Source organism: Aquarana catesbeiana, linkage group LG04 (assembly GCF_042186555.1).
Source record: "Aquarana catesbeiana isolate 2022-GZ linkage group LG04, ASM4218655v1, whole genome shotgun sequence".
Classification (NCBI taxonomy): Eukaryota; Metazoa; Chordata; class Amphibia; order Anura; family Ranidae; genus Aquarana; species Aquarana catesbeiana.
The window spans coordinates 36,542,078-36,555,819 of NC_133327.1; the positions used below are offsets into that span (position 1 = coordinate 36,542,078).

Consider the following 13,742-nt stretch of genomic DNA (forward strand, 5'->3'; position numbering starts at 1 on the left):
CCCCCACGTGAAAAATCCCACCCCAAACACTAACAAACTCCTAGCCAAACACACAGCAAGCCAGCCCATGAAAGGGGGGGTGTATGCTTGGGGGCAGGAGGGGCTCGGGCACACCAAAAGTCAACCACCTTGTTCTCATATTTAGGGGGACAAGGGCCTCTTCCACACAAACCTAGGCTGGGGTTGTGGGGGGCTGCAGACAGGGGGCTTTACAGAATGTGAAAATCCCCTTTAAACTAGTGGGTACAAGGTGCTTTGTGGTTGGTATTGGGCTGGGCCCAACATGCCCCAAAGGCAGCCACCTATGTTGAGTGCATGTGGCCTTGTATGGTTCTGGAGGGGGTTGGGCGATCGCTCTTCTCTCTCCTTTCCTAGCTGACCCTGTTGTATGCTCTAAAAAAGGATGTGGTTTGGATTGGTGAAGGCAGCCTTTGGAGAATGGAGTGTGGAGTTCCCCTTTAAAAGCAAAAGTTAGCCGAAAGAAATCATATGCATTAAAAGGGGGAGACAAGAGCATTGTAGAATGGAGTGTGGAGTTCCCCTTTAAAAGCAAACCTAGCCCATGGAAATCATATGCATTAGAGGGGGAAGGTTAAATGCCCTTTTAGGAGGAGCTAGAGGAGAAAGAGTCTTTTTACATTATTTTAACAAGGTGCATGTCACATGTTGGCAACGTAAGATGCTAACATGACCTGTGTGCAAATATTCTTAAAAAAATACATAAAGGTGAACCAGCGTAAAATAAAAATTGTCAAGTTTAGAGGTGCGCCCGTTCAACCCATGCAACTGCATTTACGTTGCTTGACATTTACTAAGTGAACAAACGCATTTCAACGAGTGCAAGAGCCGCTTGCGCATGCGCAGTGCTTACATTGATCTCACACAGTTCTGAACGTACTTGCAGGCACAGCAGGCTTTCTCTGAAAAAGTTACTTTCTCATTCTATTTTGGCCATATTTGTTACTTGGGCAGTTGTTAATAAACTTCCTCACATCACCCCATGATATTGGCACCTCCATCTTCTGTTAATTTTGAATTGAAGATGCCATGCGCCATGTCCCGGCGCACCGTTTCGTAAATATGAAAATGTGCTTTGCGCCTCTACTGATGGCGCATGGCTTTCGTAAATCAGCCCCATAGTGTTGTTATGTCTATGGTGGTATCATAAAAGTACATATTTCCTCAATTCTACACTATTTTCTATACAGTAACTTGGAACGTAGGTACCGTATTCATAATATCCTAGCACACTTTACAAGTATTTCCCAAGCTCTGATTCACCAGTCAGCAAATGAGCACTAACACCATGTATTAAAAACAGAGACCTGATATTGTACAGTTGCAAATACACTATATGGCCAAAAATCTGTGGACATTTGACCAACACAAAAAGTTGTAGACTGCCCTTCAAAGCTTTCCAGTCAATGGTACTGTTAATGCTAGAGCAGTGATGGTGAACCTTGGCACCCCAGATGTTTTGGAACTACATTTCCCATGATGCTCATGCACTCTACAGTGTGAATGAATGAATGATTTGTAAAGCACTGCAAATGCGAACTGAATCGCCTCAAGGCGCTAGATGTGTTCTGTGTTGTCAGCTTCTTAGAAGAGGTAGGTCTTGAGTTATTTCCTGAAGGCCTGATGGTTTTCTTCCATGCGGATGTAAGTCGGAAGAGCGTACCATAGCCGAGGTCCTTGGACTGCGAATCTTCGTTCTCCCTTTGCTTTGTAGCGGTATTTGGAAGTGTAGTGGAGCATCATGGGAAATGTAGTTCCAAAACATCTGGGATGCCAAGGTTCACCATCACTGTGCTAGAGCATTCAGGTTGCCATCCTCCCAGTTTTGACCTAGGCATTTTAAAAAGTTTTAAAATCACTGCCTGTTTGAAAACATTCCTCCCCTGTTGTCTGGATTTATTGGGTTCATTCAGGCTGGTAAAAGCAGAGCCTGGCCACAAGCCAGGAAAAAGAAAAAATACTGCTCATCTGCTTGTCTTCTACATTTTTTTACTCAGTAGGACCACCAGAATCTTATTGGCACAGAGTAAGGCTAAGTTCACATATCCACGTTTTGTGCGGTCCGCGTTTGCGAGGGCACATCAGCCCATTCAAATGAATGCTAAGCAGCAGCGAGAGCCTCAGCTCTCATCAGTCCCTGTGCCTACAGTGACCAGTAGTCTTTCAGGACATGTTAGGACATCCGGTCCTGGTCACTTTGTATAGGTGAGAAGCGCAGTAGCCTAAAGTGTGTGTAGGAACATATAAAAATGGAAGTCCATTTCTTTTTGTTTTGAGATTGTCACCCAACGCTTGAGATTATTAAGTCCAAGTTTTGTGTGAAATGCGTCAGTAAAAGGCCTGATGAGTTGTGAGCACTGTGAATAATTAGGTTATTTATACCCTGAAGAAAGTGAAGTGATCATCTCCATTTGTGACATTTAGATTGCAGAGGGACAGGAGAGCCCCAGGTTTGCCGGCACCCACAGCTGGTCGATGCAGATAGAAGTGCATGCATAGAAAGGGTACAAGCTTTCTTGGGAATGGGTCATTTAGGGTAGGTCCAGTATTTATTTCTCCACAGTTTTACTTTAACCCTTTCACTACAGACTACATTTTTAAAAATTGTTATGTAAATGCTAATATGCACATTGTTAGCTGGAAACATGACAGAAAAGAATATGAAGACAGCAGAGGACCTAGAAAAGAAACATTTTGTAATCCTATTTTTTGTGTCACACAATATTTACTCAAATGCTTATGAAATCAATTTTCAAAAGAAAAAATTACACTGCATTTTTTTCACTGCACACAAATGGAAATTTTACCCTCTTCATGACCGGGCCATTTTTTTGCTATTTAGCACAGTGCTACTTTAACTGGTAATTGTGCAGTCATGCAAGGCTGTACCCGAAATTTAGATCATTTTTATCATACAAATAAAGCTTTCTTTTAAGCCCCTTTCACACTGGGGCGTCGGCGGCATCGGCGGTAAAGCGCTGCTGTTTTTAGCGGTACTTTACCGTCGTATTTGCGGGGGTATTCAGCCACTAGCGGGGCGCTTTTAACCCCTGCTAGCGGCCGAAAAAGGGTTAAAACCACCCACGCGCTTTGCCGGCAGTATAGCCGCGCTGCCCCATTGATTTCAATGGGCAGGAGCGGTGGAGGAGGGGTATACACACCGCTCTTTCACAGCTCCAAAGATGCTGCTAGCAGGACTTTTTTTACTGTCCTGCCAGCGCACGGCTCAAGTGAGGGCTTTCACACTGAAGAGACAGGCGCGGCTCTTTCAGGGCGCTTTGCAGGCGCTATTTTTAGCGATGTAGCGCCTGCAAAGTGCCCCAGTGTGAAAAGGGTCTTAGTGGTATTTGATCACCACTGTGTTTTTTATTTTTTGTGATATAACAAAAATAGACCTAAAATTTGAAAAAGAAAAAAAATATCATTTCTGCCATAAAGCATATCCAATTGAAAAAAAAAAAATCTAATTCCTTCATGAATTTTGACCACAATGTATTCTCCTACCTGTCTTTGATAGGAAAAAATCCTGATAAGTGTATATTAATTGGTTTGCGTGAAAGTTCTAGCGCCTACAAAACTATACTGGAATTTTTTTTTTTTTATATATATAACACTAATGCCCCGTACACACGGTCGGACTTTGTTCGGACATTCCGACAACAAAATCTTAGGATTTTTTCCGACGGATGTTGGCTCAAACTTGTCTTGCATACACACGGTCACACAAAGTTGTCGGAAAATCCGATCGTTCTAAACGCGGTGACGTAAAACACATACATCGGGACTATAAACGGGGCAGTGGCCAATAGCTTTCATCTCTTTATTTATTCTGAGCATGCGTGGCACTTTGTCCGTCGGATTTGTGTACACACGATCAGAAATTCCGACAACGGATTTTGTTGTCGGAAAATTTTATATCCTGCTCTCAAACTTTGTGTGTCGGAAAATCCGATGGAAAATGTGTGATGGAGCCTACACACGGTCGGAATTTCCGACAACAAGGTCTTATCACACATTTTCCATCGGAAAATCCGACCGTGTGTACGGGGCATAATAGCGGTGACTTAGAATGGGACTGCAATAGTGTGGCGGGCAATCTGATACTGACACTGGGAGGAACTAACTAACAGCTACTGACATCCCCACTGACATCAATACAGTGATCAGTGATAATATTATACACTATCACTGTACTAATGACACTGGCATAGAAGGGGTTAACATCTAGGGGGTTCAAGGGGTTAAATGTGTGCCTAACTATGTGTAATGTATGTAAAGTGTGCTGCTTTTACTAACAGACCTCTTATGCCCCGTACACACAGTCGGACATTGATCGGACATTCCGACAACAAAGTCCATGGATCTTTTCCGACGGATGTTGGCTCAAACTTGTCTTGCATACACACGGTCACACAAAGTTGTCGGAAAATTTGATTGTTCTGAACGCGGTGACGTAAAGCACGTATGTCGGGACTATAAACGGGGCAGTAGCCAATAGCTTTCATCTCTTTATTTATTCTGAGCATGCGTGGCACTTTGTCCGTCGGATTTGTGTACACACGATCGGAATTTCTGACAACGGAGTTTGTTGTCGGAAAATTTTATAGCAAGCTCTCAAACTTTGTGTGTCGGAAATTCCGATGGAAAATATGTGATGGAGCCCACACACGGTCGGAATTTCCGACAACAAGGACCTATCACACATTTTCCGTCGGAAAATCCGACCGTGTGTACAGGGATGAGAAACAGAGAGATCATTTTCTCTGTGCAGAGCTCTGTGTTGATTGTCAGTACAGAGTTCTGGGCTGTGAATGTTCACAGCGGATAATCAGGTCCCGGCTGTGAATCATTGGCTGGGACTTGCTGACAGACTCCCGCTGTGTACAATGACAGTGGGCACTGGCTGGGGGGCGCGCTTGCGCACTCTCCAAGAGGTATGCAGCGACCTACAGATACGTCGCTTTTCCTACACCGCCCGCCCATCTACAATACATTGGGGGCGGGTGGTTGGGAAGTGGGTGATCTGTGAAGTGTTCTTTAAATATAAAACAGTAGACTGTGTTGGGTTGGGAAAAAACAATTATATCTAGGCTCCAAGTCATCTGAAAACCTACAAAATCCAATATTTTAGACAGAAGAATTACAAACTTTGACAGCTCATCGGTTTAAAGATAAAGCCCGTCTCTGAGCAGCAACTCCCGCCCAATTACTAATTTCTATTTTGGGGTTTTTTAACACCCCGTTTTTACATACTGGAGCCTCCGGACACATAATTCTCTCCTTGCCTTTGGAGTGTGGACCTGTGATCCACTGCTGTAGCCTTAGCCTGCTGGCTGGTCTTTTTGTTTCCCCTCATTGTGACATCATGGCATCACTGCTGGTGGAGGTCTTCAGGATCCTGTGAGCACCAACCGATTGACATTGTTAACCAGTAGGAGGTGTACATATCACAAGACAGTCACATGGCTATGGTTCAGGTAAGTATATGGGGCTTTTAGGTATTTGTGTCCCTGCTAGGAAGAGTCGCCCTCTCTGAATGTCCTGGGGAGTATTGCCACTGAGACAGACAGTGATGGGAAATCCAAAATCTTGAGTTGTCACCAGAACAAGCACATAGAGGAAATCTCTCAAAGAGGACATTTGTTCCTGTAAAAACGAGAGCCTCGCTATGGGCATCATATTCCCTCCCACCCACTCGAACCTATCCTGCAGAACTTTTATTTTACCTTACCTCAATAAGCAAATTATACTTAGGTCCCCCGTCAAGGTCCCTCACTGGCACTGTTCCTTGTTTGCAGGTGATCCCTAATTCAGCACTGAAAATTGTCCCTTGTTGACCACCCATCAAGGCATTTACATACCTCCGCTCAAGAGCCATCCCATTGCTTACATCGGGGCTGAGGGCTCCTGAAAGGAGTACTAAGGCAGGCCAGCCCCTCCCACCAGCCATGATCTGCCTGCATTTCATAGAGAAGCGTAAAGACCCAGAGATGATGTAACAAAACCATAAAGCAAACAGAAGGTGCACCAGCCTAGTGCATTCCCCCTAGAAAATATATTCTTAATGAAATCCAATAATAAGTGATATACTCACTAACTAATTTATAATATAAAAGCTTGACTCTTCTATTCTTAGAAGCAGCTTCAGAACCTTGGTACATCACATCACACAGGAACAAGGTCCGACAGGCTAACGCGTTTCAAGGATCGAGTCCACTTCCTCAGAGTCAAACCCTGATGTAATGAAAACAGGTTTTATTTAAAAACATTGTTAGCATGTTGATAAGAGGGGAGGGAAAAACCAGGAAAGGCAAAATATAAGCAGATTAAACTTCACCATAACTGCTTGCTGCCCAGAGGCTGTGTGTATGTATATATATATATATATATATATATATATATATATATACATATATATATATATATATATATATATATGAGGTCTCTGCAGCAAGCCGTTATACCAGGAGCTGCAGGCATGAACCTGGCACTGGTTTCTTCTTTATTGTGCTCAAAAAGTCCCCCCAGCACTGCCTGCCACCATTTTTAGGATTCTTGTTCCATCGGGAAACCAATGAAGCCGGAAGTGATAAGGGTTTTGTCATTACCGGTTTCAGTGCTGTCGTATCCTGGCTTGTACAGCCAGGCAAGCACTGGTCAAGCACATTTTGTGTTTGATCAGATCCTTTAAAGGGCAGGATCTCGACATCAAGGGTCTCAATAAAGAATACCTGTCACGGCCTAAAGCTGTCACAAAGGGCTTATTCACTCCTTGAGATTGCACTAAAGTTCAATGAAAAAAGTGTAAATAATGTAAATAATTTTTTTTTTTTTAAATGTAAAAAAAAAAAATAATAGTATGTGTATGTATATATGTATATATATATATATATATATATATATATATATATATATATATATATATATATATATATTTTTACATTTTACATTTTTATATATATATATATATATATATATATATAATTTTTTTTTTTAATTCCCCCCATCCCCACACAAATGCAAATGGGCATGTAGGTTTGGCACACATATACAGAATAAATAAAATAGTGACTGCATACTCCAATAAATCATTATTTAAAAAGAAAAAACCCTGGACGTTTGATCATGCCTGGTGCTTGAAGAACATCAGGAGACATCTATCTGTAAAAGCAGAGGATTGCTATTTTAGAACAGCGACAAGGGAAAAGCTGTGTACAACCCAGATTGTGAGCTCTTCTTGTTCCAGCTCTCTCTACAAGACAATGATTGAAAATGACTATTTGCAGTTACAACTGCTCCATCTAGTGGCTCTTTCTGAGTTTGCAGCTTTTCACATAACTAGAAGATCACAATGTGCTGGGTTCTTGCAGTACACCTCATCGTACATTCTATTCTGCTGCAGTAGCTCCATCTGCTGGTCACATTTATGTGTGCACATTAGTGTAGATACTGCAGTAGAGCTTTCTAAATAACTTCTCTGAATTCTCAGTGTAGAAAAGTGTGTGCTAGTATAGGAAGTTTACATACCGTGAATCCTGCAATATGCTACTATTGGGAAACAGTACAGTGTTGTGTGTGTACCAAGTGTTAGACTGGCAAAAGTGTCATGTGGTGGTATGATAGATGACTCAATGTAATATGCTGGTAACAGAGGCAGGTACAGTGTAATATTGTGCTGGCACCCTGGCACAGTGTAATATGTTTATATTAGATTGGAACAGTGTGATATGTTGGTACCATGGACTGGCAGATTGTGATATGTTGCTATCAGAGCCTAACACAATGTAATATATTTGTATCATGAACTGGCGCAATGTAATATGCTGCTATTTGTGGTTAGCTGGGTACAGTATGGTGATATCTTGAATTATTGCAATATACTATGCTGATATAAGTAGTGAGATCAATGTAATATGTTGCAATGAGTGAGGTGCATTGTGATGTGCTGGTATCAGACTCTGGCACAGTGTTATATGTGTGTTATGATAGCTACATATCTACAGAGGGCACATGGCACAGAGCTGTAATATGCTAATATCAGACTGGATCAGAGTAAGGACCTGTAATATGCTGCTATCGGACTTGCTCAGAGTAAGGAACTGTAGTACATTGCCATTAAGATGTCACAGAGTAAAGATCTGTAGCATTCTGCCATCAGTTTGGCACCGAGTAAGGACATGTACTGCAATATATTAGCCTGGCACAGAGGAAGGACCCGTAATATTAGGCTGGCACATAATTCTGTCATCCAGGTAGAACAGACTAAGGACCTATAATATTCTGACATCAGACCACACACTTGCTGTGTCCAATATATGCGCAACTGCTGTGCTCATTATGAGGAGTTCCCACTATCTCTGTGCTGAGTTCCTGGGTCTGAACACCTGCTGCGCCCATTATGAGGGGTTCCCACTATCCCTGTGCTGTTCCCAGGTCTGCACACCTACTGTGCCCATTATGAGGAGTTCCCACCATCCCTGTGCTGAGTTCTCAGGTCTCCATACGTGCTGTGCCCATTATGAGGGGTTTCTACCATCTCTGTGCTGAGTTCCCAGGTCGGTACATTTGCTGTGCCCATTATGAGGGTTCCCAGCTTCCCTGCTGGTTTTGGCACATAGTAAAAACCTGTAGTATATACCTATAACGCTGGCACATAGTAAAGACCTATAGTACATTCCCATTTGGCTGACACAGGGTGAGGACCAGTAGCATTCTTCTATAAGACTGGCACAAAGTGAGGACCTGTAATATGTTGCTGTCAGACTGGCACAGTGAGACCTGTTCTACATCCCCATCAGGCTTGCGGTGAAGACCCATAGTGACCCCTAGCAATCTGCCAATAGGCTGACACTGAGTGAGGACATTTATTTTTGTTGCTATCAGGCTGGGACAGTGAAAACTTGTAGTACATTTCCATCAGGCTGGCAGGGAGGAACCATAGCATTCAGCTATCAGGCTGGCAAAAAGATGGGACCTTTTAAATGTTGCTATCAGGCTGGCACCTAATGAAGACCTGTACTGCATTCCCATCAGACTGGAAGCAAGGAATCATAGTGACTCATAGCATTCTGTCATCAGACTGGCACAGAGTGAGGACATGCAATATGCTGCTATCAGACTGGCACCTATTAAAAACCTATAGTAAATTGACATCTGGCTGGCGCAGAGTGAGGATCTGTAATATAATACTATCAGACTGGCACAGAGTGAGAACCCAAAGTGACCCATAGAGTTCTTCCAACAGGCTGGCACAGAGTGAGGACCTCTAATATACTGCTATCTGGCTGACACAGAGTGAGGACCTGTAACATGCTGCTATCAGGCTGGCACCTAGTGAAGACCTGTAAGATGCTATCAGGCTGGCACCTAGTAAAGACCTTTAGTACATTCCCATCAGGCTGGCACAGAGTGAGGACCTCTAATATACTGCTATCTGGCTGACACAGAGTGAGGACCTGTAACATGCTGCTATCAGGCTGGCACCTAGTAAAGACCTGTAGTACATTCCCATCAGGCTGGCACAGAGTGGGGACCCTTGCATTCTGCCATCAGGCTGGCATAGAGTCGGTCAGTGTGTGTTGCTGGGGCCCCTCCTCCTCTCTAGTCTGCTTTCTCTTCTCTCTCTGTATACAGTTCAGCCAGACGTCTGTGTACTCCATCCTCTGCACACTGCAGCTGAGCCTCCTCCACACCCAATGCCCTCCCCGCTCCTGCCCTCCCGAGGCCGCTGCAGCCCAGAGGAGCATCGAATTATCCCCTTCAGGAAGCACGTTGTCAGGGAGGAGCGATGGTACAGGTAGGTCCCTCTCAGCCTGGGCAGGGTGTCCCCATTGGACGTGTTACCTGTATTGTGTGTCTGGTTAAGCTGATCCCCATCTCTGCAGAGAGATCCTCATTAATAGGAGATGAATAAAGAGAACAAGGTACTTGGGGGCTAAAATACGTATTTCTGGCCACCATCTCCGATACCAGGAGAGCTCCCCTTGTCTGTAGTTGTGTCCTGATGACTGATGAGGAACTACAAGTCCCAGCATGTTAGGCTAGTAGGATATGCTGAGACAACTGGTGCCGATTATCCAGCATGACTAATCAGATTGTTTTCTGGCCAGTTGCTCATGAACAGTTCTTCTTTAAATGTTCTTTTTTTTTTTTAAGGGTCAGTCCACCCAAAATTATGTTTTCTTGTTTGATAGAAATTGTAGTGTTAAAGTGTCTAGCGGTGCCTTTTGTCTCTCAGGAACTGTTGGTGAGATCTCTGCTCTGAGTTTTCGGCTCTTCATACCTGCTGTGCCCATTATAAAGAGTTTCCATCAACCCTGTGTGGAGTTCTCAGGTCTGTACACCTGCTGTACCCATTATATAGGGTTCCCACAAACCATGTGTGGAATCTCAGTTCTGTACACCTGCTGTACCCATTATATAGGGTTCCCACAAACCATGTGTGGAATCTCAGTTCTGTACACCTGCTGTGCCCGTTATGTGGGGTTCCCACCATCCCTACCCTGAGTTCCTGGGTCTGTACACCTGCTGTGCCCATTATGAGGGGTTCCCACCATCCCCGTGCTGAGTTCCCAGGACTGTACACCTGCTGTGCCCATTATGAGGGGTTTCCACCATCCCTGCTCTGAGTTCCCAGGACTGTATACCTGCTGTGCCCATTATGAGGGGTTTCCACCATCCCTGCTCTGAGTTCCCAGGACTGTATACCTGCTGTGCCCATTATGAGTGGTTCACACCATCCCTCTACTGTGTTCCCAGGTCTGTACACCTGATTTGCCCATTATAAGGTGTTCCTACCATCCCTGTTGGTTTAGGAAATTAAATTATGTAGAATTTAACAGGAGGAGCAGAAGCATTCCAGAGTGGGTGGGAATAGAGCCAGGAAGTACAGGGGACGATCCTGCCAGCGGTGTCTCCAAGATATTTTAGAAGTCAAAGAGTGATTCCACCTGTCACTGAGTGGATTCAATAATCCATTAATTTCCTCTATAGTAATACTACTTTATCTATCTTGTCACTGAAATCGAATAGCTTGGATCTTCCACTTGATAAATCTACAGGTATCAGGTTCTGTAAAAGTATCGGGTTCTGTAAAATAATTGTCCTTGTCTCTTCTCATATATAATCTGAGCCTGACCTGATGTTCATATGGAAATTTGTATTCACGGAAATGAGAACTGTGACTGACTTGGCACCAACAGCTCAGGGATAACTACCACCGATCGGGGCCTCGTAGAAAGGGCTCCCAGCATTGTCATTACTGTGCAGCCTGTCATGGTGCTGCATGATCTGGAGACCCTCCTAGCGGCCTTGAGCATCATGTTCCAGTGGCAGCATGGGTGTGCAGACCAGTCTTGACGCGTTTCAGGGACAATTTCCACTTCTTCAGGACCAAGTAGTCAGCAATTTCCTTATGAATGTAGTCACTTGTCTCTATACATATCTATAGTGGATAACAAACACCATAATCAATAAATATAATGCTGGTTATCCACTATAGATATGTATAGAGATAACTGATTAAAGTCTTATGGGTGTTGATGACCGTTTGGTCCTGAAGAAGCGGACATTCTTGCATTGTTTAGTAAAGTAATATTAAATTCTCAATGGATGTAAATTGGTGCACATAGAATCTGATGCAGCTGTGCATACTAACCAATCGGCTTCCAGGTTTTATTGTCAAAGTTTAATTGAACAAGCTGATGTTAGAAGCTGATTGGTTACTTTGCACAGCTGTACCAGATTCTGTGTGCACCAGTTTTAGTAAATCTCCTCCAGTGTATTTTAGCTTAACACTTTCAGTCCGTCTCTCAGGTTGCCCCTTCCCCCCCTCTCTCACCTGACGCCACCCCCACCTGGCAAATCCGTTCAGCTTATCTGAACATGCGCAGGTAATTTTGTGTGCATGCGCAAAGACAGCAAATGTTTGGAACTTCCCTAATATTCGGTTCTGTGTAGATGGCCAGGAATACCCGCATGTGCGCAACTGTGCTGTAGGGCTCGCTTGGGACTCAAAGCCCTGTGGCACATCTGCACATGCACAGGAGGCGGAGGAAAAAAAATGTAACTCTCGCCTAGGCAAGAAGCTTAGAACTGCTGCTTTGCAGCACAAATAAAAGAAATTAGTAAAAAAAAAAGTATGTCCAATTGTTAGAGGGGACGAGGGTCATGGCAACATCACATACTCTGTACAATCAGATTGTACAATCTGCATACTCTCTCCCTCAGACTTAATCAAAAGGGGGGAATAAATTGTGACTTTGAATGAGACGTATAGATAGGTGTACGCCTTCATTCCTATCAAATTAAAAAATGGGGGGAGGGTGAGACTTTGAATGAGGCGTGTGTGGGGAGACCAAGGAAATGCACATGGATATAAAAAGCATATTTATTTATTAAACAGCAAAAAAATGACATATGGCAATGTATATAAACATCATAGCATATAGCACCATATACATGTAAGATACGAAAGCAGCATGGCACAGATACAGTAAATAGAGTATGACCATCCCCGACCATGTTCCCATATAGTTGGTCCATACGTTGGAATATATTGGTCATTTATTTGTATATATTTGTATATATTTTCTTTAGAAATTAGATTCATTCGCTCCTGATGAAGTGGTTGATCCACGAGACGCGTCAAGCTCATTAGATCCATCATAGTACTCATTTCATCTCTATCAGACCATATTTCCAGTATGTGTGCTTATTGACCCCTCCATATCGGGGATGGTCATACTCTACTGTATCTGTGCCATGCTCCTTTCGTATCTTACATGTATATGGTGCTATATGCTATGATGTTTATATACATTGCCATATGTCATTTTTTTGCTGTTTAATAAATAAATATGCTTTTTTATCCATGTGTATTTCCTTGGTCTCGCCACACACGCCTCATTCAAAGTCCCACCCTCCCCCCATTTTTTCCTTCAGACTTAAGCAGCCCATATATGAGTCCATTTATTTTGTTCACCCAGTGGGTTGAATGAAACAAGCTGACTTGATTCCCCTAGCCAAACACTCCTGATGAGCTGTTGTATTCTAACAGTGAGGAGACTTCCCTGTCATCAGAACACAGTGATCAGCACTGCAGGCTGAATCCTGCAGCGCTGATCAAGCAGGGAGAACCCAATAGGATGGTTGTTCAGAAGCCAATTGGTAGATCACTTCTTTAAACTTCCTGCCCATGCATGGATCGAAATTCATCTGGTTCAGCAGGGACCGGCCTAATTTTAAAGTGCTACTAAAGGAGGACCCTGCATTTACTATATCTGGTCTCCGACGGCACACAGAACATGGAAATGCAATTATTTTAGTAAATATAAACTGCTAAATACCTTTTCTCATCAGCAGTTTGTAGCAGTCTTGTGACTTCTATCAGTGTCTGGTTAAAGCTTGTAGGAGGAGTTTTCATTCTGCTCTGGCTGTCCTATGAGGCTGCAGAACACCTGACCCTCTGTCTGGACAGTGCTGATTGGTCCTGTGCTGATCACATGCACATGCACATTGATAAGCATAAAGCACACACACAAGTTGGACTTGATGGACTTGTGTCTTTTTTCAACCTTACCAACTATGTAACATGCACACCCCCCCCCAAGAAAAAAAGAAAAACTCTCTAGCAATACACACCAAACTGAGCATGTGCAGAGTGCCCCCAAGGCTCTGTTCTATCAGGAGATGGATTGGGGACAGTAGAAGAAGGGGAGCATCAG

At 43.5% G+C, this 13,742-nt stretch overlaps 1 protein-coding gene across 4 annotated transcripts in view; it reads left to right on the forward strand.

The window, feature by feature from the left end:
* The window catches only part of MAPRE3 (microtubule associated protein RP/EB family member 3), a 169,563-nt gene that overhangs the window by 89,138 nt on the left and 66,683 nt on the right, over positions 1-13,742 (forward strand). The window contains exon 1 of one of the 4 annotated variants that reach the window (XM_073625047.1): positions 9,633-9,814. The exons of the other annotated variants lie outside the window; for them this stretch is intronic. Within the exon in view, the coding sequence (XP_073481148.1) occupies positions 9,714-9,814 (101 nt within the window). The 5' untranslated portion in view covers positions 9,633-9,713. Of the gene's footprint in view, positions 1-9,632; positions 9,815-13,742 lie in introns of those variants that run through there. 4 annotated transcript variants of the gene reach the window in all.